This window comes from Eretmochelys imbricata, chromosome 4 (genome assembly GCF_965152235.1).
Source record: "Eretmochelys imbricata isolate rEreImb1 chromosome 4, rEreImb1.hap1, whole genome shotgun sequence".
Taxonomy (NCBI): Eukaryota; Metazoa; Chordata; order Testudines; family Cheloniidae; genus Eretmochelys; species Eretmochelys imbricata.
The window spans coordinates 20653077-20677169 of NC_135575.1; the positions used below are offsets into that span (position 1 = coordinate 20653077).

The 24093-nt window shown below is 42.2% G+C and overlaps 1 protein-coding gene across 1 annotated transcript; it reads right to left on the reverse strand.

Moving 5' to 3' along the window:
• Positions 1-305: 305 nt before the first annotated feature.
• COQ2 (coenzyme Q2, polyprenyltransferase) lies at positions 306-14718 on the reverse strand. Its single transcript, XM_077814969.1, has 7 exons — positions 14431-14718; positions 10158-10324; positions 7670-7791; positions 6328-6413; positions 3879-4012; positions 3172-3360; positions 306-839 (listed from the first exon to the last, which is right to left on the reverse strand). The coding sequence occupies exons 1-7, from the start codon at positions 14687-14689 to the stop codon at positions 684-686; spliced, it is 1113 nt and encodes a 370-aa protein (XP_077671095.1). The 5' UTR covers positions 14690-14718; the 3' UTR covers positions 306-683.
• Positions 14719-24093: the final 9375 nt, after the last annotated feature.

The following is a 24093-nucleotide window of genomic DNA, read 5'->3' on the forward strand; positions in this document are numbered from 1 at the left end:
ATTCCAATCACTAGTTCTTGGCAGATCAGCTCACTTTGTCTAAGCAATGCTGCAGAAGTTTGTTTTCAAAAGGGATTTAAAAAAGGAAAAAATTGAGGCCCATGAATAGATTCCAGGAAAGCATTTCCACATGGCTTCGAATGATAGCTGGCCAATCACACAGGGAACTACAGGAGAATTTTCCAAGTCATTCTTCCACTTATTACCCCGAACCAAAATATAAATGCTTCTAAACTTGTCAGGATAAAAAATGCTTTACTGGAGCTAAATATTTCATGCAAAAAACTGCTGCAAAAATCAAACCATGAAAGCTTCACACAGCAGGGCTTTATTTTACATTACAAAATTACTACATTTTCACATGACCTCTGAGAAACCTACTGTGAGTGTTACAGACTGCCAGGGCAGTAGCCAATATTTTACAAAAGATTCCTTGCAAGAGGAAGGACAGGGATTTTACAATAAAAGATCATCACAAGCAGCTGAGAAGCTTAGTTGTCAAGACCACTGCTAGTTCAGTCTTTAAAGTGTATTCACAAGGCACACACTAACAATAATCCTGTTTGCTAAAGTACCTTCTTAAAAACAGACTCTTTGGCCAAATACTTTAATTAAACAAAACTAGTAGCAGTTGTGGATAAGGTGCTTTCACTTTTGAATACAGTATCTTTTTAAAATGAAGACTAAATATCAGGGTTGATTGCATTCATTTCTTTGGGATTTTTTCTTTTCCTTAAATTTCCAGTTACAATCCCTATGAAAAGTAGAAGTCCAACTGTGCGGTTAGAGGTAAACTTCTTCCAACAGTCTTCAGGTTTGTGTATGTCCAAAGTGTAAATCTGTGAAAGTACAATATAATGTTCTTTTGTTATTATCTATAGTACCACAAACATGCCAGACACTTCAGAAAAGACACACGTCCCTACCTCAAGGGACTCACAACGAGCTCCACACAGGCTAACTTCGGTGCCTGCACTGGATTAGATACAGACACAGAGGTCTGCCTAAATGCGCTTGACAAATGGATGAAGATATATCAGAAAGGTACAGAGAATGAGTAACATGTATGGATACTAAGGACCAGATTTTTCAAGGTATTTAAGCACCAAAAGATACAGACAATAGGTGCACAGTGTATTATCTGTACCTTTAAAAATCTGGCTCAAAGATTCAATACAAACACACACATAAGAATACAAGAGTTCACAGGAAAGGGGTTCTCAAATTGTCATCCAAAGAAAACTCCCAGGAGACCTGCAACAGCAGCTGGAAATAAGGTTTAGCCAGCCTAGTTGCCTCCACTGTGGGCCACTGCTACTTAAAATGATGAGAGAAAACATGAGCTGCCAGTGGGATGTTCAGGGTACAAAACAGGATGATGACCAAGCAACAGAGAAGCAAGTGCAAGAGGAGGGCATGTGGGAAAAGAGATGAAAGAGGACTGAATGAATAGCAAAAGACGACTGCAATTAGCTTTTTGAAAAAGATCATAACAGCTACCAAACTAAAGACAGTTGAATACCTAAATACCTTCCTAATATCACTTCTGCGTATGCATTTGCTGTACTGGGCACAGGGACAAATGATCGGTTACGTTGTTCTTCATAACTGTTCTATACTGCCCTCCCCACAGAGTCTTATGTTTTCATTCTCAAATATCCAAGCCCACCTGGTCTGGAGAACAGAAGTTCTCATGCTGTGCCGACTGCCATGTAAGGGAATTCTGGCCATTCAATATTTGCACAATTAGAAAGAGGGAATTTAGTGCTCATGAAAGATGCCAGGCCAGCAGTCAGAGAGAATGAAATCTATCCATAGAATACAGCTCCAGTATCAGATGTGCAAGCTTCTTCACATCACCCCAATGCACCTCACAACCCTGATGTGGGGGAGATCATAGATCAGGCTCCACGCCAATTATATTCTTAGCTTCTTGACTACTCACAAGGCTGCCAGCTGGGATATGGACACTTCTCTATTACCAAGAACTACCTCTACACTTCTATTACCACCAGTTTACTACTGAGACCACCAGCTTATTTTCTACAGACCACTTACAATCACTACAAGCCAGGTCTGGATATGAACTGATGATTCAACTTAAAAATAAGAAATGTGAGTATATAAAAATGACACCTACTCATTTTGTTTATTCTGAGTCCTAGCTGCTCATTCCATTGATTTAAGCAAGTTGGATTTTTACTACATTTTACTCATCAGATCACTAAAACCAATATAGGTACGAGACAGCGAACTGGACTGCTTCCTGGCGGGCACTTTCACAGAATTGTTAACTAAATTATAATTGTAGGATATTTGCAGTTGTTGATAAAGTATGAGACAAAAGGAACCCAAACTGCCTTTCAGATCCCAGACTGAGTTTGCAGGGCTTGCAGTTAGAAAACATGTATTCATTTGTAAGCGGTGCCAATTTCATTGAGTTCCTGGGAGACAAAAACAACAATGCCATTTTTCCATGGCTGTTTTTCAGAGCATAACCCCACTTAAAGATTCTGCGTCCATTGCCAAGCCATTGGGCCATTTAGTTTCCCCTCATTAACCTTTATACACCTTTTAATTTAAGCGAATGATCCTAATGTATAGTAGAATCTCAGAGTAACGAACACCAGAGTTACAAACTGACCAGTCAACCACACACCTCATTTGGAACCAGAAGTACACAATCAGGCAGCAGCAGGAGCAGAGGAAAAGAAAAAAGCAAATATAGTACAGTATTAAATGTAAACTACTAAAAAAAATAAAGGGGAGGCCACATTTTGCTTCTGCATAGTAAAGTTTCAAAGCTGTATTAAGTCACTATTCAGTTGTGAACTTTTGAAAGAACCGCCATAATGTTCTGTTCAGAGTTACAAACATTTCAGTAACAAACAACTTCCATTCCCGAGGTGTTTGAAACTCTGAGGTTCTACCCTATTATGTACTCTAAGGTACGCATCCAAATGCCATGGTGATGGCTACATTAAACACATTAGGAGAGGACTGCTATATGCTTAGGTATATAAAGACAGACTTGCCTGCAGCTGTTATTGAAAAGCCCTCTTTTTGCTGCAGCAGTCTGAGACAAGATGGCTGAATATTTTAGGTAAACTGATACAGGATTTGTAAACTAGAGCTTCCACTTAGAAAAGAAGTACAAAAATAAGATCAAACCTGGTGAGCTAAGTGAGCACTGATGGTAGCCACAGCTGTGTAATAGAGGAAAGTCTGATCACAGTTTATTCCTGCCACACTCAGACCCACGAGCATTGCAACACTGAAGCCACTGAGCCACTGCTTTGTGTTTTCATTGAACCGTAGTGCTGTTGATTTCACACCAATGACCATGTCATCTTTTTTATCCTAGAATAAAGAAGGTTATTAGAAAAAACATAATACCCCTAGCAATTCACAAGTTGAGAAGCCATGGGTGGGGAAAGTAGTTTTAGAGATGTCATAGAAAAGGCTGTGCCTTAAGGCCAAGGTTTTCAAGAACAGGTGTCTAATGTTAGGCTCCTAAATCCATTTTAGGCACCTAAATAAACAGCCTGGTTCTCAAAGCTGCCTAGCATTTGACTGCTATTATTGACTGTGCCATACCTAGATATACACGGCACTTTAACAGTAAGGGCTCTACTCAGGGACATGCATAAACTAATTTACACAGATAGTACAGTGAGCAGAAAAACATGGGATGACAGGGTAATTAGCGGGGTGAAAACTAGTGGATAAGAGAAAAATCTCTTAAAAGCATTTCTAGGTTTTAAATCTTCTGATTGCAGTGGGAAGATTAGTAGTGCCATGCAAGTCCAAAGTAGTGAGTTTTATATATATAAATACACACACAGTGAGAAAGTTAACAGTCAATGTCATTACTTCACCTGATGTGCATAGATAGTGTCATATATCAACGTCCACATAACTCCAGAGAAGTACAGAGGCAAACACACGGACCAATCACATGAACCTTTGATGGCAGACCACCCAAGTAAGGCTCCCCAATTAAACGTAAGTCCTGTAAGTAACAGAAATAAGAAAAATATACTGAATTATAGGGTTCTAAAATGTAAGAGTCAGGAACAATCTAAATTATATTTTTCATCAACATTTGACACTCAAGCATCTGTGTGGTTTTTGATTTTTAATCCCTACACACTTACAGGATGGGGGACTCTCTCCTGGGAAGCAGTGACTCTGAAAAAGATTTGGGAGTTGTGGGGATATTCAGCTGAACGTGAGCTCCCAGTGCAACACTGCGGCCCAAGGTCTAGTGCAATCCCTGGATGCATAAGCAGAGGAAACTTGAACAGGACTGGGGAGGTTATTTTAGTTTTGTATTTGGCTCTGGTGAGACCGCTGCTACAGTACTGTGTCCAGCTGTGGTGCCCACAATTCATAAAGGATGTTGATAAATTGGAGAAGGGGTTCAAGGAAGAGCCACAAGAATGATTAAAGGATTAGGAAACATGCCTTACAGTGACAAGCTAAATAGATTGAGCTCCTTGAGCTTAACAAAGAGAAGATTAAGGGGTGACTTGCTTAAAGTCTAGAGACTTAAGGTGGGTGAGGTAATATCTTTTATTGGACCAACTTCTGTTGGTGAGAGAGAGCTCTTCTTCAGGTCTAGGAAACTTACTCAGAGCATCACAGCTAAACAACACACATTGTCTCTCCCACCAACAAAAGCTGCTCCAGTAAAAGCCATCACCTCACCCACCTTGTCTCTTTAATATCCTGGGACCGACATAGCTATAACAACATTGATGACAAGTACCCACGTGTGGAACAAGTATTTGATAATAGACTCTTCAATCTGCCAGAGACAGGTATAACGATCCAATGGCTGGAGGCTGACGCTAGACAAATTCAGACTGGAAATCACAACGTACACTTTTAACAGTGAGGGTAATTAACCAATGGAATCATTTATCAAGGGTCATGGTGGATTCTCCCTCACTGACAATTTTAAAATCAATATTGGATATTTTTCCAGAAAACATGCCCTACAAATTATTTTGGGGAAGTTTTATGTCCTATGTTATATACAAGGTCAGACTAGATTATCACAATGGTCCATTCTGGTCTTGGAATCTATGAACCCAGAAACACTGAACTCTTACAGGAGGATGGGGGAAAAGGGAGTATTATTCTATTATTTTCTCATGGGAAAAGAAAGGAGTTATATGGGAAAACAGGAGTGCTGATCAAAGTAGGAAACACCACTCATCTCCCTTCTACCAATCCTTGGGTTTCCATGCTTTTCTTGCATCTGCAGCAGAAGGAAAGTGACTAACACTCCAGTCTCTGAAATATTTGGTGAGAACACTGACAAGGACGCTGGCTAACTGCTTCTATTAGGGACAGTAACACAGAAACCATATGGTATCTGAAGGGCAGACAGCTGAGCTGTTATCAGTACATTGCAGTGTGCAATGTTTTCTCTTTTTACTTTTTTTTCTTCTTTTTTAAAATTTCAGAAGAGTGCAGTGAGTGTTCAACCAAGAAAAAAACAAAGATAAGCCACATGAATGGTTATAAAATCTTAAATGTATATCACATTGGGTTTATAACATTTACATACAAATTTTCAACGGAGTAACAATAAATCTAAGTACCACGTATCACACAGTATAAATAGCAACACAGTCTTTCTCTAAATTAAATTTGATTTAACTAACAGACATACACACCCATCTTGCAAACAGTTGTAGATGTGACTAGTCCCAATGAAGTCAGCAGGACTACCCATATATCTCAAGTTAAGCATGTTCTTAAATGTCAGGCCTTAAGCTTAATATTTGTTCTTTCTAGAGAACTGTTAAAGAAGAAAAATGGAAGGAGAACAGAGCAGACAACAGTGCTGGTTACTAAAGGTGGAAGATATTAAAAGTGATTACTAAAAGTGGAAAAAATATATGAAACAAAAATTTTAAGGTAGGACACCACACTGGGTCAAGCTGGAATACAGTGCAATGCATCTGTTTACCCGAGTTAATTTAAATGTTTAAGATTGTAATACAGGATGAAATACATATTTAAGAAAAATTTCCGGAGGCTGGGAGAAAAATGTCCCACATCTCCCACTTGGTACTCAGTTGACAAATGGATTATTTCTCAGCACCAGAGTATGGGGAAAGGAGGAACTACATGAGGGAAAGAAACTCCAAGTATTTTACTAAACGTTTAAGAAATGTGGAACATACCAATGACCTTATTTGTAGTTTCAGGCAACTTCATTGATATTTAAGTTCAACTATTACGATTTTGCCAGAACACTAAAAAAAAAAAATTACATCTGAAAGAAGAGAAACTAGCAATTTTGAAGCTCACCCAAAACCAACTGTGGCCAATATGTGATTCTCTTCATCAGGGGATAAGTGATCACAAGAGACAGAGAGGCTGCTCCTAGGGCAATACTGTAATAAAAGAAGTTCATTAAGATACTTTATATGGTTTACTTTAAATAATTCTATTGTACTCTCTTTATTCCCTGGTCTAAGAAACAATACTGTGTTGGGTCGCCCTCAAAGTTATATAAGTATGATAGAATTATAATTATGTAGTAGCAGAAATAAAGATAGACAAAAGAGTTTATAGGTATTGTCAAAAGGTATGAACATCAGTTCCATGCTGTTGAATTTCACTCTGTAACAAATGCAAGGCCAAAGTGCTAAATATTTCAGGCTGGTACAGGACGAAGAGTCTGTGCTGGAAAGTGATAAGAACTTTGAGAAAACAATGCTGTTCTTTGAAGCAACACCCTAATGCTCTTCCCCCGCAGGGGCTCCTTGTCATGCCTATGTAAATCTTGGTATCCAAAGAGGGAAAAATAGATAGTGGGACAAAACTTGTTAAATGAATCAAGAGTCATAGATTGTGTTGTTAAGTAAAAGAATGAATGATGAGTGCATGGAATTGAGAGCCTGAAGCAGGGAAATAATTGGTTAGTAAATGGTGCCAGCCTAATCCTAAGAATTTCAACCTTGGTATCGATTGGCCGAAGAATATGCAAAGTGGAGATAACCGGATGACCCACGGAGACCCAAAACGCATCAAGGAAGAACAAGAAGATAACACCTAGCCATCATAGAGCCGTCATGAATGTACCACCTGTTGATTGATGGTCATCTCAATTGTAAATTCAGCATGATAAAGCAACTTCCATAGACTTGTACTGAACCAGAGACCTATAAAAATTGGGTCCATGGACTGTGCTCTTTGGTTCTACGACCACGCTCCAAGAGCATCGGATGCGCATCTGACAATGACTCGGCTCCACTCTCGTGTCCAGGCCACCTGGCCAGTGACTTGGCACGAGCAATGTCTAGGCTGGTAACTCTAACAACCTTTTTGTAGAACCTGTGTGTGAATGTCTGTGTGTGTGAATGGATCTATATAGACATTGCATATAGGAATATGTTGTTGTATTTACAATAAACGTGGCAATTTGCCTTGTCCCTCTTACAAGATCCTGTTGCTATCATTTTTATTAGTGTAACAACTGTAGTATCAGAGGAGTGACGCTGTAGTTAAGACTGAAAGTATTATTTCATTCTAAAACCATGGATTTGGTTGCTTTCTCAAAAAACTGCCTTGTCTGTTGAAATTCATCACACTTAGCTTTAGCCTGGTAGCGAAATAGTGTAAGAATAAAAGATCACATATACATTACCTATAGTAATTTAGACACAGAAGGACACACAAAGCCAAGCTAAGCTGTCCCCCAAGAAAAACGAAGGACTGAAAAGTTGAGATATCTCCAACAGCTATTGGTCGACTTGCTGTTCTTAAAACCTAAAAAAAGAATAGTTTCAATACTAAATCCAATACAGTGAGTTAAAATACACATTATATCTTAATGCAAAGTTCTTAATGCAAAGTAAGGTGGAAAAATTAAGCCCACGAGTCAGGGAATTCAAAAGTTAAGGTTCCGACACCAATATTACCTCTACCACATTTCACATCCTGTATATGGTACATATTTACGAATAAACATTAAAATCTTCTACTAAAATATGGAGCATTTTAAAAATGAAAGCAGGATTATGTGTAATGAGGCTGAATTAGAGCTACTGTAGAAAGTATAGATTTGAATTTTATTCTTTGTGTGCTCAGTGCAATATTGAGAAATTAACTTTTTGCACTGAATATCCCTATTTTAAGAGCAATTTTGTTCAAACATTTTAAGTGTTTCTGTACAAAGATGTTTGTAATAGGGTGCACAGTAGCAGCCGTGTTAGTCTGTATTTGCAAAAAGAAAAGGAGTACTTGTTGCACCTTAGAGACTAACAAATTTATTTGAGCATAAGCTTTCATGAGCTACAGCTCACTGCATCCGATGAAGTGAGCTGTAGGTCACGAAAGCTCATGCTCAAATAAATTGGTTAGTCTCTAAGGTGCCACAAGTACTCTTTTTCTTTTTGTAATAGGGTGGATGATTCTAGGATTATAAATAGTTACAGGGCTCCTTCTGTTGACTCATCCTGAATTTAAATGCTTGAACCCTACATAAGGATGCTGTATAGTCATCCCTGGTCATACTAGCAGATAGATTTAATTAGAAGGCAAAGGAACCTCTTTCAGGGGCAGAGAGGTCAGCAGGGAAAACTCTAGGAGCAACCAAGTTTGGGAAAGTTGAGGCTGAATTTACATTATTTAAATTAATAACACCAAACCCCACCTGGGGTTTGGTTTTATTAAGTTTTACACTTTATACAGAACAAATGTACTCTGAGAGCCAGGTAAGAATGCCACCTGCTTACAGCGCTCTAAACATTTATCAAGTGTTCTTTGTGCACACTTTAAAAATACTAAGTATTTTCCTTTAAGTTTGGCTTGATTTTCCTCTCTCAGTTAAGACTACAATTATGCCAAGTTAGAAATTTATAGATCTGCAGTTTAAGTGAGACACAATAAAAAAATATTTTGGGGGCCATAGAAACTATCTTCGCCTTCATGCAACTCAAAAATGGCTGCACTAATTTAACTCTAACATTCAAGAAAAATTCAGCCGTCAGTAAGACAAAGCAAGGGATGTTTTAGTCAGGAAATCAACAAAATGACCACTAACTAGACATACCACCACTGAAACACCCCCAACCCGCTCTGGAAGACAGCTGTCTGAGGTTGTACTTGTAAAATAATGTTCTAAATGAATTTTAAACTCCTTACTGTTAATCAAATCACATTCTTGTCAATTTCAAGCAGGTTCATTATTTTGTTGTATTTAGGCCCCAATTGTACAAGTGACTCCATAACAGAAGCAGCTTTTATTACCACACACCAGGAACACAACAGTGTCAAATTATCCAGTCTTCTCTTAGGGCACTTTACAGCGCTGCAACTTTCTCCCTCAGGGGTGTGAAAAAACACCCCACTGAGCGCTGCAGGTTTCAGTGCTATAAAGTGCCAGTGTAGACAGTGCAACAGTGCTGGTAGCTACTCCCCTCGCGGAGGTCGTTTTTTTAGAGCGCTGGGTCTTAGAGGTCTCCCAGCACTCTGCCGCGACTACACAAGCCACGTTAAAGCGCTGTCACGGCAGCGCTTTAATGTTGCCAGTGAAGACATGCCCTTAGTGTAAAATTATTGAGGAAATTGCAAGTTGACATTACAAAAAGCTCATTTTTATCTAGGGTACATTATTATAGCCACCAGTTTAATTAAGGGAGTATAAAATCACCTAATAATTCTTGGATAGAGAATGGCTAGTGAGGTTAAAAGAAGCATGTCAATTGGTTTTGCTCAGTTTTTAGGAAAATATTACTAGAAGTGGATTTATTTTGATTAAGCTCTGATTACACTGTAACTATCTGATGTACCTTATCCTACATACAAATTATCTAGAAAACAAAGAACCACTACTGCTTTACTACTTGTGCTCTTTGCTATACAAAAAAGAAAGTCACCTTTACCCTTCAAAGATGAATGGTAAACATCAGATTACTTAGTATATGACTTCTAAACCAGGAGGAAAAAAAAAAAAAGATTACTTGGAAGTAGTCTTAATCAGACAAGCCTGTATTTCTACCAGACAAACAACCAGTTTCTCTTGGTGAAAGACAAAAGAGGGCTTACTTCAAAAAAAGGCCAGCAATTTACTTACTCATCAAACATTAAGAGGAGCCTGTCTGTTCTTTTCAAGTCCCTGCAGCTTTCTCTACCTTTTTGTCATAGTCCCGATCCCACATGTCATTAATTGTGCAGCCTGCTCCACGCATCAGGACCGCTCCAGTACCAAACAGTGACAGCATATACCAGTCTGGAAAACAGCCTGGCTCTGCTGCCAAGCCTATACTCCATGTGCACGGCAAATACAACAGCCACGTTCCTAGAAAAATGAATTAGAAAGAGATTAGAAAAAGAGAAATTTTAAATGGAATTACTCTTTAGCATGCCACAAAAGGTAAATAAGTGTTGAATTACTAATTAAAAACTTCTAAAACTGCAACACCAAAGCTAAGAGACGGCTAAGATGGTTATCTGTGCAAGGTGCTGCAGTTCCACAATTTGATTGTGCTCCTTTACTTTTCTTTTTCTTCTTCTTTTTGATTGAAATGTTGAATATAAAGACGCTTTATCTATTTTCCCAATAAAAACAGAAAACTCAACCATGGAGGGAATGCAGTGTTTGAACAGTAGCTATAAAATCAGCCATTACAGAGAACATAAGATGTGATGCATACCTTGTTCCACATCTCTATTGAAACCAAATATTTAACGACCTTTACAATTGTTCACAAGGACATATTCCAAAATGGATTTGTCTCCTGAGTTTATATGAATTGTCTAGCCAATCTGTAAAATATTTTATGTTCCAAATGTCACATGACCCACTGACTAATTGACCGTTTAACCTGAACAAATAAATTGCAATCCTTCTATCAAGAATAGAGGATAGTGGATTTCTGGCTTATTACAACAATCTATAAAACAACCCTTCTTTCCCCCTGTCATAAATATAAAGGGAAGGGTAAACCCCTTTGAAATCCCTCCTGGACAGGGGAAAGCTCCTCTCACCTGTAAAGGGTTAAGAAGCTAAAGGTAACCTCGCTGGCACCTGACCAAAATGACCAATGAGGAGACAAGATACTTTCAAAAGCTGGGAGGAGGGAGAGAAACAAAGGGTCTGTGTCTGTCTGTAGTCGTCTTGGCCGGGGATAGACCAAGAATGGAGTCTTAGAACTTTTAGTAAGTAATCTAGCTAGGTATGTGTTAGATTATGATTTCATTAAATGGCTGAGAAAAGAATTGTGCTGAATAGAATAACTATTTCTGTCTGTGTATCTTTTTTGTAACTTAAGGTTTTGCCTAGAGGGGTTCTCTATGTTTTTGAATCTAATTACCCTGTAAGATATCTACCATCCTGATTTTACAGGGGGGATTTCTTTATTTCTATTTACTTCTATTTTTTATTAAAAGTCTTCTTGTAAAAAACTGAATGCTTTTTCATTGTTCTCAGATCCAAGGGTTTGGGTTTGTGGTCACCTATGCAAATTGGTGAGGCTTTTTACCAAACCTTGTCCAGGAAGTGGGGTGCAGGGTTTTGGGAAGTATTTTGGGGGGAAAGACGCGTCCAAACAGCTCTTCCCCAGTAACCAGTATTAGTTTGGTGGTGGTAGCGGCCAGTCCAAGGACAACGGGTGGAATATTTTGTACCTTGGGGAAGTTTTGACCTAAGCTGGTAAAGATAAGCTTAGGAGGTTTTTCATGCAGGTCCCCACATCTGTACCCTAGAGTTCAGAGTGGGGGAGGAACCTTGACACCCCCTATCACTGGGGTGTGTTAACGGGCCACTTCACCTTAAAAGGTCCATTGAAATGTGTGTTAACATGTTAGGCTATGTCTCCACTATGGACCTTACAGCGGCACAGTTGTACGATTGCAGTTGCGAGGCTGTAAGGTGTCCCGTGTAGCCACTCTCCTGACAGCATAATTAAGTCACCCTTAACAAGCTGCAGTAGCTATGTCAGCAGGAGATCATCTCCCGCTGACATAGCTTTGTTCACGCTGGCACTTTTGTTGATGAACCTTTTTTGCACACCCCTGACTGACACAAGTGCTAGTGTAGACATAGCCTTTGTCTAAACTTGTGAGCAAGTTTCCTAGACCTGAAGAAGAGCTCTGTGTAAGGCTGTTGGATCATATTAAAGAAGTTCTGTATTAAAATCATAAATGAGTTTGATTCCCCATAGTTTAAATTCCAGGGTACTACTAATTAAGAGGTCTCTTGGTTTTTGGTACTGTTTCTCTCCCTCTATGTGTGAAACTTGCAAGCTGCTAATTGTGTTAGTACATTCTAAGACAGAGTCTGTTCTCAAAGCAATTCACAGAGAGAGAGACTCAAAGCAATACTCTAACAACAGAAACAGCACCCAGAGACTCCCCGCCCTTTTGTTGTATTAACAATTGTGATTAAAATAGAGATAGAGGATGTATGTGGATGGATGCTTGGTGTGGATAATAACTGAATGATCAGGGAGGTGCCAGCCTAAGAATACAGTGTCCATCAGCTGAAGAAGGCGTCAAGTGGAAATAACCAGAGGACCCCCCCCGGAGGGCAGACTGGAATCCACCCAACAGCCTCAAGAATGGGAGAACCAAAGAACAAGATAACATCTTGGAGCATAAAGAAAAGGAGTACTTGTGGCACCTTAGAGACTAACCAATTTATTTGAGCATGAGCTTTCGTGAGCTCATGCTCAAATAAATTGGTTAGTCTCTAAGGTGCCACAAGTACTCCTTTTCTTTTTGCGAATACAGACTAACACGGCTGTTACTCTGAAACCTGTCATCTTGGAGCATGGAGCTGTCAGGAATGTGCTATCTGCTGATTGATTCAGCAACAGCATGATGAAGCAATTCCCACAGACTGGCATAGGAAGAAATTCCTATAAAAATAGACTCTAAAAAGTGAGAACTTTGGGGTCTGATTCTGCAAACTAACTTCCAGGAGCATCAGATGAGCATCTGACAAGGCCCTGCTCCCTCCTCATGTCCAGGCCACCTGGCCAGTGGCTTGGCATGAGCAACTCTAAGGCTGGTAACTATGATAACAACCTTGCAGAACCTGTGTGTGTGTGTCTGTATGAATGAATGTGTGAATAAATATGAGATTGAATGGAATGTTATAGCTATAACTAACTGCTTACTATGATTCTTTCTGTATTCACAATAAATGTGGTATTTTGCCTTTTTCCCTTTAAGAAGATCCTGCTGGTTTTTATTTTATTGGTATAACAAGGCCAGGTCTACATTACAGACCTATATTGGTATAACTATATTGCTCAGGTGTGTGAAAAATCCACAATCCCTAGTGAGTTAGTTATACCTACCTAATCACCCATATAAAAAGCACTATGTCAACAAAAGAGCTTCTCCCATCAACATAGCTACCACCTCTTGTGGAGGTGAATTAGCTACCCTGAGAGCAGAGGCTTCCACATGGCAATCATAGACATAAAAGATCCCAGGGCACTATACACAAGTTTAGAGATTTGCCCTACTGTCCTTGATAAACATTTTCCCCTCCCATAATTGTACAGTGTTGCTGGGCACCAAACTGTCAGCACCTGATCCTTTGAGTGGTGCTGTACTAGATCACCTGTAAACCACATTCAGGACAAAAGGATGGATTAAGTGTTTCATATTACTAGACTTCTGTTGCATGAAGTATTATTATAACATGATTTTTGTAAAACAAACACTGGCATTTCTTTTGTAAAGAAAAGTGCTCTCAAACTCAAAAGGCAGTTTGTACCTAATGTCTTTTTTGAGACTCAAACAACAAGAAGTTTTAGATTGCGGCAGGATGGTGGTTTTGAAAGTTGTCCACTGAAAAAAATTATCAGGGACTGTACAGACTAGATACACGTATTACAGTAGATAGTTTAGCTTTGCCACAGACAGCCAATCCAGCAGTCTCTTGGCAGGTGAATGCTGCTGAAATCCATTTTTATAGCAGCACTTTGCATTTCTATAACTCCTTCCCCCTGAAGGCCCCAGTAATTGCAGCAGCCTTCATTGAGTTCACAGCATCCCTGTGAGACAGAGGCACATCACTCCCCAAGGAGAGGGGGGACCAAGGCCTGCTGTGGAACATAAGAATGGCCATACTGGGTCAGACCAATTCTCCACCTAGCCCAACATCCTGTCGCCCGATAACGGCCAATGCCAGGTGCTTCAGAGGGAAGGAACGAAGAGCAATCGTCCATTGAGCCACCCGTTGACCACGGCTAGCTCCTGGCAATGCGGGGCTTTCCTCAGCCACCGCTGCGGACAGCGCTTGCGCCTGGCTGCTCGGCACCTTGGACAGCCGGGCCCGCGGGCTCAGGCGGGGCGAGGAGCTGAACCCGGGGCCCCAGCCCCGGCTCTGCCCAGCCCACACGCGGGAGCGGAAGGCGGCTGTCTGCTCCGCCCCGCCCCGCCGTGACTCACCGATGGGCTTGTCCAGCCTCATGAGCCGCAGGTAGGGCTGCAGCGGGCCGGGGGCCGAGCTCACCAGCCCCGCCGCGGAGAAGCTCAGCGGCCGCCTCCCGCTCCCCGCCTCCCAGCCCAGGCCCAGCGGCGGTCCGGGGGCGCCGTGGGGCGGGACAGCGAGCGCGGCGGCGGGGCGGGCGGAGCCGGCTCGGAGGAGGCGGAGGGGCCCGGCGGCAGTTCCGGGGACCCGGCAGAGCCGTGTTACCAGGGCCGCCATGCTGCCCACTCCCGGCGGCGGCGGCGGCGGCGCGCGCGCAGCCTGATGACGTTAGGTGTCGGGGCGCTCAGTCTCGGCGTCCGTCCCGCCGTGAAGTACTGCGCGTGCGCAGCCGTTTTCCCCTCTGCTGCCCGCGCCTCCGCCTCCTGAAGGGCGCGAAGACGCTCAGTCGCCTCGCCTCAAGCTCCTGAGCCCCGCTTGAGCGGCTTCTCCGCTACCCCCGCGGGGCTCGCGGTGTGGGAGCTCCCCCCCCCGCCGGCAACGGCGATGCTTCTCCCCTGCATGTCGTGGGTGGCTCGCGCGGGCGGTAGGCGCAAAGCCCTGGCCACGCGCTGCCGCCTAACCGCCCCCCAGGCCTGCCCTGGCTGCCCGCTGTTCTCCGTGTCTCCCCCCCCGTGCTCGGGGGCGGGGGGGGACGACGGCCTTAGAGCCTACAGCCAATACCTGCCTTCAACAACGCACTGGGACTTCGCGCCTTCCCATGGCGCAGCCCTCTGGGCCCCAGGGGCCCTTGGCCATTTTCTCCCCACACCCCTCCAAGCCGGGACCTGGCGTTTGCCCTGGGAGCCGGGTGCCTGTGTGTAGCCTGGATTGCAAGAGCTGGCCCTGTACGGAGAAGCCCAGCAATCAGTAACGTTGCAGTAAGGTCACCAGTGGGCAGCACTGAATTCCTGCTCCCTGTGGGGAAGCTGAACCTGTATCTCCCTGCTATGCACCCTACTGCTCTTGGCTTCCTTCATCTCTGAGCTGGATTTTCCCTTGCCATTGCCCTGAATTCTTGGTGTCTCATCCTACGAACTTCCAGGAGTGAAACCTTCTGTCGCTGGCAAAGCCTATGACTGTGCCCACCACTCATTTCCATTTCTCTAGGGCAGGACAATGAGCATCTCTCCATTCTTAAGCCACCCCTTCCTTCTGTTACAAGTTTGATTCCCAAAAGTCTCCTGGCTACCATTAATCTTTTCAAACCAACGGTCACTTCTTAACCATCTCCTTTTCTCTTACTCTTCATCACCTCTGAGATGCAGAAAAACTGGCCACTGCCCCTGGCTACCACCAACCGGACCTCCTTTCCCCTCTCTGGCGTTCTTGCACACACACTAGCCCAATCCACCTTTTCCCTTCTTAGGTGACCACCACCACCATCAGACTGACCCCCTGGCCCATAAACCCCTACATCCATACCTTCCCAGGAGCCCCTGTCTTCCCCACCCTGGTTCCCACTGTTTGCTGCTCTGTAATAGCAAGCCTTGGGTCCATCTGTCTGCTTCCCAATCCCATCTTTCCCACTGCCAAGAGGAGCAGGAGCCTCAGCCTCCATGGTTTGGGCAGGCAGAGGGTCCAGCACGCAGAGCAGGACCTGGGTGCGGCACTGGCAGCACTCCCAGCCATGTGACAGGTGTGGTAGTTAGAAGTTTGCAGCACAGCCAGTTGTGCTGCTGCATGTGTGAGTAGCTTACAGGTGAGAACAAAAAAAACCAACTGCAACCAGCAAGGCAGTAGAAAAACCATCCAAGCCAGTTGGAAACTGGCTAGATAGCAAGCCTGTTACTAATATAACACATCATTATTTATGGAATAACAATTGCCAACACTTCGAAAGAACCTTCTACCTGAAGAACGTGAAGTACACAAACAGTGAGTAAGGCTCACACCAACCCTGTGGAGTAATTATACATCATTATCCTAATTTATAGATGGGGAAATAGAAGCCCAGAGATTAAGGCTGGGATTTACAAAGGTACTTAGGTGTGGCAACACTGAAGGTTATGGTGTCTAGGAAGTCCCAGGAACAACACTGCAGTCCACCATGAAGACTTAAGGGCCGAAGCTCCCTATACAATGAATAGGGAGAGGTAAGTGCCTAAGGATGCAATTCACAAAAGCCAGCTTGCTAGGTGGGGAGCTGCTAAACTGGCCAATGGGAGGTGCTAACCTGAGTGGTGTTGGAGATAGATGGCTAAATCCTGGCTGTAAAGAGGCATCTCCCTTTATTTAGCAATCCACAAACAGGAAACAGCTGTCTGGAGTCAGGCAGGTTAGGCACCTCTTGTGGGATCTGTCTTCTCATAAAACAGCCAGAAGAGGAGGTCGTAGTGCTCACCTTATAACTTTTAGCCCAGTGGTTGGAGCACTCATGTGGGATGTGGGAAACCCAGTTTCAAGTTCCCCCTCTCTGCCACTGGGGGAGAAAGGATTTGAATAGGGGTCTCCCACCTCGTGGGAGTGCTCTAACCACTGAGCTCTGGGATATTATGATGTGGGGCTCCCTCAATCTCTCCTGCTGAAGCTGCTCCAGTGTGGATTAAATAATGAAAGAGTGATTGGAGCAGGTGGACTGGATTCAGGGTCTCCCATCTTCCAGGTGGGTGCCCTACCCATGGAGTCATTCCCCCTCTCTGGTCTCTGACATTCCACTGTTGTAAATACTTAAGTCATGTGGCCCAAGAGGAAGGGAAATGAATGACTCTGCAGCTCAGTGGGTAGGGCACCTACCTGGGAGTTTAGGTCATTTAATCTCTTTCAGAAACTTCTCTTGAAGTTTGAAACACAGCAATTTAAAAAAAAAAAAAAAAAGAGAGGGTAGGGTATTTTGTACTATTCTACAGCCCCAGAAAGCTGCTTGCCCCTTACCGTTTTTGCCTAAAGCCCTTCACCAACACCCCTCCCCCATCCTTAAATAATTCTTCTCACCCAAGGTATATATTGAAAGATGAGGCTCTTTCTCTTCCCACCCCTAAGCAGTAGCAGTTTCACTAAGTATTGCCTTCCTCACATCTCCCTCGAGCAGTTGTAGGCTAGCCTATTCTCTAATTAGGAGAAAATACAGAGATCCCAGGAGTGACGTCTCTAACCTAGAGTACAAACAGTTACATTGGTATAAGGACTAAATCCGTGGAAAAACAAATTTAGGCCTAGTCTACACTAGAAAATTAGGTCAGCATAACTGCGTCATCACACAGGGGTGTGAAAAATCCATACCCCTGAGCAGCATAGTAAACTGACCCAAGTCCCAGTGGAAACAGCGCTAGGTGAGTGGGCAAATTATTCTGTTGATCTAGCTAACACCTCTCAAGGAGATGGATTACCTGTGCCGATGGAGACCCCTCCTGTTGGCATAGGTAGTGTCTACTCTGAAGCACTATAGTGCTTTAGTTTTATTTTTCTTGTAACTATTTCTGACTTTAATGCCTCATTACTTGTACTCGAAATCCATTTCTTCATAGTTAAATAAATTTGTTTTATTCTTTAATTAAAACCAATCCAGTGTTGTGAATTGTTTGGGTAACTTCATTTAAGGTAGCACTGTTGGGTACTGACCCTTTAGAGGGGCAACGGAGCTAGTATATCTGGATTGTCCAGGAGAGGTCTGGACACTGCAAAATACACATGGCGGCGGGGGAAATTCAAGATGGGGAGTACATTGGGGTCACATTGCAAATAGTAACCAATGTTGCTGGAAGACAGAGTGTGGCTGATGTCTGCTAACAAGCTGCTGGGGTCAGAGCTGCTAGGCCAGGGCTGTGGCTTGTATGCTGGCAGGCTGATTGTGAGCAACCCAAGTTGTAAGCTATAACAGTGAAGCATTGTGAAGCACCCAAGGTTGTATTGCAGGGGTGACACAACTCCTTACTGGTCTGGATTGCACCCCAGAATGTCATATACATTCCCCACTGCAGAGCTAGGGACATCAAACAGTGACAGATATTTTAACAACAAAATTTAGTCTCCATGTGTTTTAAAATTTCTTCTAGCTAAAAAGAAAAGATCAGGAATATGTTTTGAGTCCTAAACTAGCCTGATGGTGTTTCTTTAAATTAATGACATTTTAATATTTTGATTTTAACTTTAGTTCATAATATTTTCCTCTGTAGGCCTGGCCTGTAGTCAGTTTCTATATCCACTGTAATATTTTCACATATTCCAAATCTCTATATTGCAATTTTTTTAAAAAGTAATTCTAAAAATGGCATGGGGAGGGAGGGTGTTTGTTTCAATTTCCACATCAGATAGACTCAGTCTACAAAAACAAAGGATATTTCTTTCTAACTAAATGCAAGCCCTGAAAATAGTCAAGCTGGTTCTTTCCTTCTTGCTCACCTCTACCATGGAAGTTTCTGCAGGCCAAATTATGTCTTCTGACAACTCTTCAACCCTGGTGTTGTTATGGAATTTGCACAGATGTAACTGATTGGCATATTATCTCAGAGCTGTTGGCCCTGCAGTTTGAGAGGGAGTAAAAAGCAATACAAATGTACCTTGGTTACTGAAGTCAGCAGATATGACTGTCTACACAGAAAGCTGCATTTTGTTGTACAAGGTAGTGCTATTTTTACATTATGTTTCAGAAAAAAACTTTTAAGACCACACCTAGTATATTGTGTTCAGTTCTGGGCTACTCAGTACCAGAGACACTTAAACAAATTGCAGTGAGTTCAGTAAAGAGTAATTAATTAGGGAACTGGAAAGATTGACTATAAGGAAAAGTTAGAGTTATAAATGTTGACTAAGAGGGTGGATATGATAGTTATCTATAATTGATATGAGTAAAAAGTCAGTAAGAGGAAATGTTTGAGCGCAAGGAATATACTGCAAAGGTAGTTAAAGGAACTTAAGAAAATGAAAATTTAGCTGAATATAGTATTAAGAAAAACTTCCTGACTCTGAGTTCTGTTGGACTGTGGAATTGTGCCCCAAAGATTGAACAAAACAACAGAGTATACAATGTAGAGAACAATCATGTATTGAAAGGAGGATGGACTAAATAACCTAATAGGTCTTTTCCATCTCTAATTTCTATGAACTAATACTTACAGAGTTTACATCTAGTCCCAAAACATTTTCTCTGACAAAAATCCATGCTTTTTTGTGTGTGGATCTTTGTGCCTTTGCTGTTTATCTACCAACTGCCACCAAAGATAAAATCTCATTTCAACTTTTCTGCTAAGTGCATTTGGCAATATAAATTAAAAATAATGGGATTTATAAATTAAAATGTGAAGAACTTTAAATTCTTTAATTACAGTACTTCACTTCAGTTATTTATCAAGGCCTCTTCTTACTGCTACTTATCACTTAATTTAGTAGTATTAATACTATGTGATATTGTTTATGGAATTTTTATATATTCTGGTTTTGATGCCTAATAGATTTAAATCTTATTTTACACATGACTTGTTTCAGATTATATGTGATAAACATTTTTGGATGTGGGCTGTCACAGCCCTATCTTGGTATTTTACTAATCTCCCTTTACAATCTCCCATTACAATCTGCATTCAGATTACAAAGAACATCATCAGCATTACCAGATCTTGTGATATTTCACGTATTTTAAAGTCCCAGCTCCTGGAGGCAACTAATTACGTGAAGATCTCAGTTTCCTTTAAAAAAGTAAGTTTCAACCTCCCTGTGGGAGGAGAAAAGCCTGAATAAATCACCTGTGTGCACTCTAAAGGCTCAGTAACTGGAAGGCAAAATAAAAAACAAACTTTAAAAAAAAATCTCATGATTTTTGGGGCTTGACTCCTGATTTTTGAATGCTTGGGGTTGACAGTGTTGCACTAGAAATACAGAGAGCACTTGTTATGAATTGAGGAAATGAACTTTGTAGCATAGTTTAAGTAATTGCTCCCTCTTGTGGCTAATTTCACACTATACATTTATAGATTTCATTTTTAACCAAAATCTCGGTGTAGCTCATTGAGCAAGGTGCCTGCCTGATTTGGATAAGAAAGCACTTTACAGTTAACATTTTTGTCATGGGTGCATTTTTACTGCAATAGCTATACTATGAATATATTACACATGGATAGCTCCTTTCACCCAAGTGCTTCTCATTGTTTTTACAAAAGTAGGGAAATATTTATTCTCTTATGCAAACAGAGAGACTGAGCCACAGGAAGGTTAAGTAAATTGTTCAAGGCTACACAGTGAGTGGCAGAAGCAAGAATAGAACTCGGGTCTCGATGGCCATTGTGGTGACAAAGCCACTAGACAATTGCTATCTTGCCATTACTACCCATTGCCTCTGCAGCTATTCTGGACACCTGTTTTTGTGGACATTCTCTTCTTACCCCCAAACAAATGTGTTGAGTTCAGTCTCTTTCTATGCAAGAGGTTTACATGTTGATTTAGCGAGTGTCATTTATGACAGGAGGCCTCTTACAAAAGAAGCTTCAGGTGACTATGTAGTATGGGGAATCAAATCGTCATGACTCTGTGACCTTTGTACTTCTGCAGAAGGCTAAGTGGTGCCTCTTGCCACAGCGTCCCTCCCTTTGAGTTTGACAGACCTGACAAGTTCTACAACAGGGGTGGCCAACCTGTGGCTCTGGAGCCGCATGTGGCTCCTTACCTAGGCACTGACTCCGGGGCTGGAGCTATAGATGTTAACTTTCCAATGTGCTGTGGGGTGCTCACTGCTCAACCCCCTGTTCTGCTCCAGGCCCTGCCCCCACTCCACCCCTTCCCCCGAGCCTGCCATGCCCTCGCTCCCTCCCCCCCCCCACGAGAGCCTCCTGTGCACTGCATAACAGCTGATTGTGGTGGCGGGAGGTGTGGGGAGGGAGCAGGAGGCACTGATTGGTGGGGCTGCTGCAGGCAGGAGGCACTGCAGGTTGGAGTGGGGGGAGCTGATCGGGGTAGGGGGCTGCTGACATATTAGTGTGGCTCTCTGGCAATGTACATTGGTAAATTCTGGATCCTTCTCAGGCTCAGGTTGGCTGCCCCTGCTACTTGTTGCAAAGAATCATAGAATATCAGGGTTGGAAGGGACCTCAGGAGATCATCTAGTCCAACCCCCTGCTCAAAGCAGGACCAATCCCCAATTTTTGCCCCAGATCCCTAAATGGCCCCCTCAAGGACTGAACTCACAACCCTGAGTTTAGCAGGCCAATGCTCAAACCACTGAGCTATCCCTGCTCTACAAACTTAACTTTAAATCCATTGAAATTAAAACGTCTTATAAAGAACACAGTGATCCACTGGTGGAGTGAATGTCCATTTACAGCAAAATGAAATGAAAGTCTTCAATCACAAGCCTAGTTACAGTGTAATTCTATGGTAAAAAAGATGGTACGATGAGTTCCATTGTTATCCAGTATGTAGATGTAATGGATATTTTTTTAAAGGATTGATATCTTTAGTGATCCACTATTAATCATGTGGAGTTACTATTACTGCATCCAGTCAACAATGTACATTAGATGTTAAGGGCCTGCTGAATCCTTTACATAATCAGAGAAGCAGCATTTATATGACAAAAGCCTGCTTTGCTCCAATTTAAATCAATGGTCAAACTCCCATTGATTTCAGTGATAGCAGTAGTAGACCGTGTGTGTTTACATGCATAAAATATTGCAGTGCATACATTTTTATGATCCAAGATAGCTAATCTTCAGAAACAGAGTTGCAGTAAATCTGGGCTCAGTAATCAAAGTTCTACTTTGTCACAGAATGCAATTTATCACAAAGAGATTTCACAAAAATGATAATTTCCTCAAGGTTGGATATTAGTCACAAGTACACTTAGAGCTCTACACCCTCAAATGGATTACACATCAATGCAATGATAGGGTGGAAGCAGACACTCACAATCACTATAATTAGTCTCCATAAATCATTTCACAATGAGTTTGCGTACAAGTGCTTTAGATTTTTTGTTTATCATCCTTTCTCCTTTCCTAATTCCTAGTCATATTTCCAGCAATAATCACTGATTGTTCTTGTAGTGCATTTTTGTTTATGCTGTATATTTTGATTTGTCTGTATTGTTGGGTTTTGGGATATACCTGAGGTCTGAAGATTTATTATTTGAAACTGTGGCAATGATTTTAAAAAAAGCCAAAAGATTAGCCCTTTGTTCATCGTATGGTCCTAATCCTGCACACACACACTAAAATGTTTGCGGAATTGGAACCTAAATTAGCACACACGTTAAATTAACTGTCCAATTAATTTTTTTTAATTAACAATTACTTAAAGCATTATTTCAGATAGAGCACCATTTAAATAGCATGCATGTTAGAAAATTCCTTTAACAGTTAAGCGTTTTTTCCTACTTCCCTTTTAATGTTTAGATGGGCCTTTCGGGCAGTCCAGAGAGCAAAACCAAAAATACTCCAGTTCACTTTTTTTCTCTCTGCTCATACTATGACAGACTGATAATAGCCTGGCCAAACTTTATAGAAGTAAGATAAATTTACTGAATTAAGTTAGAACTTATTGAATTAGGTTTAATACCTTTGTGGTCTGTTGTGTTAAGTATCAGTTGTGTATGTGTTATTGGAATTGTATATAACTCCTCTAGGAGGTGGGGACGCTAATCACATTTCTGCAGTTAGCAGCCCTTTGACGCCACCTTCTAGAGAGATGAGCATATACTAGTTCAAACGGGATTCTCTAGGGACCAACAGAAAAAGAAAGGATTTCTGGATAAATAACCTGGTTTTAAACAGGTTCAGGACCTTCTTCCTGCTGTGGCAAACAAACTGGACCCCTGCTTCATAGAGGGTCCCAATCCTTAGGGAGGGGTTAGAAGGAGTTGGCCTACTGAGGCCCCATAAGACTGGATGCTTTGTTCTGAGCTGAAACTGACAAACTTGAAACTACAGTGAAACTCCTTGGGTGGTGTTTTGAAGGACTGCTGCTGCCGAAGCCCACAATAGGGTTGGAGTGATCTCTGGCACAGGTGCCGATTCTGGGGTGCTCCGGGGCTGGAGCACCCACAGGGAAAAAACGGGGGGTGCTGAGCATCCACTGGCAGCCCCCCTATCAGCCTCCCCTCCTCCCGCAGTGCCTTCCCCTCCCTGTGCCTCCCAACTGCTGTGATCAGCTGTTTCGCGGCATGCAGGAGGCCCTGGGGAGGAGCAAGGACACACTGTAATCAGGAAGGGGCGGGAAGAGGCAGAGTGAGGTGGGGCCTGGGGCAGAGCTGGGAGTTGAGCGCCCCCCCCACATGTTGGAAAGTCAGCACCTGTGATCTGTGGTAAGCTTTTTGGCATGCATGTAGGTTCCTTTGTAATTCTGAATATGTTTTCACCTTAAGAGTAAAATAGGTTTGCAGAGGAAGAGCTGTATGGTACCTTATAAGTGTGGGCAATTACTTGGTTGTTAGCCTTTGAAGAGAAAGTAAGCAGTCCTGGTTAGGTAGTCTGACTTTTGTAGGAGATACCAGAGTACAGTCAGGGGGCTGTGCAGGCCCAGTCAGGAGGAAACGAGACCATCTCAGTTCGAGAGAGGTGACGGCCAGGCGAGCCGGAAGCCTAGATTGGAAGCTTTTGCTGGATGACAGAAGGGGAATACAGGTGCAGTTGCTCTGAACTGTGACACATACAGCTGCATACTGCTTGCTATTTGTTCATTTTAAGCTCCTCTGCTGTGACTGGTAAATGCTCTCTTTA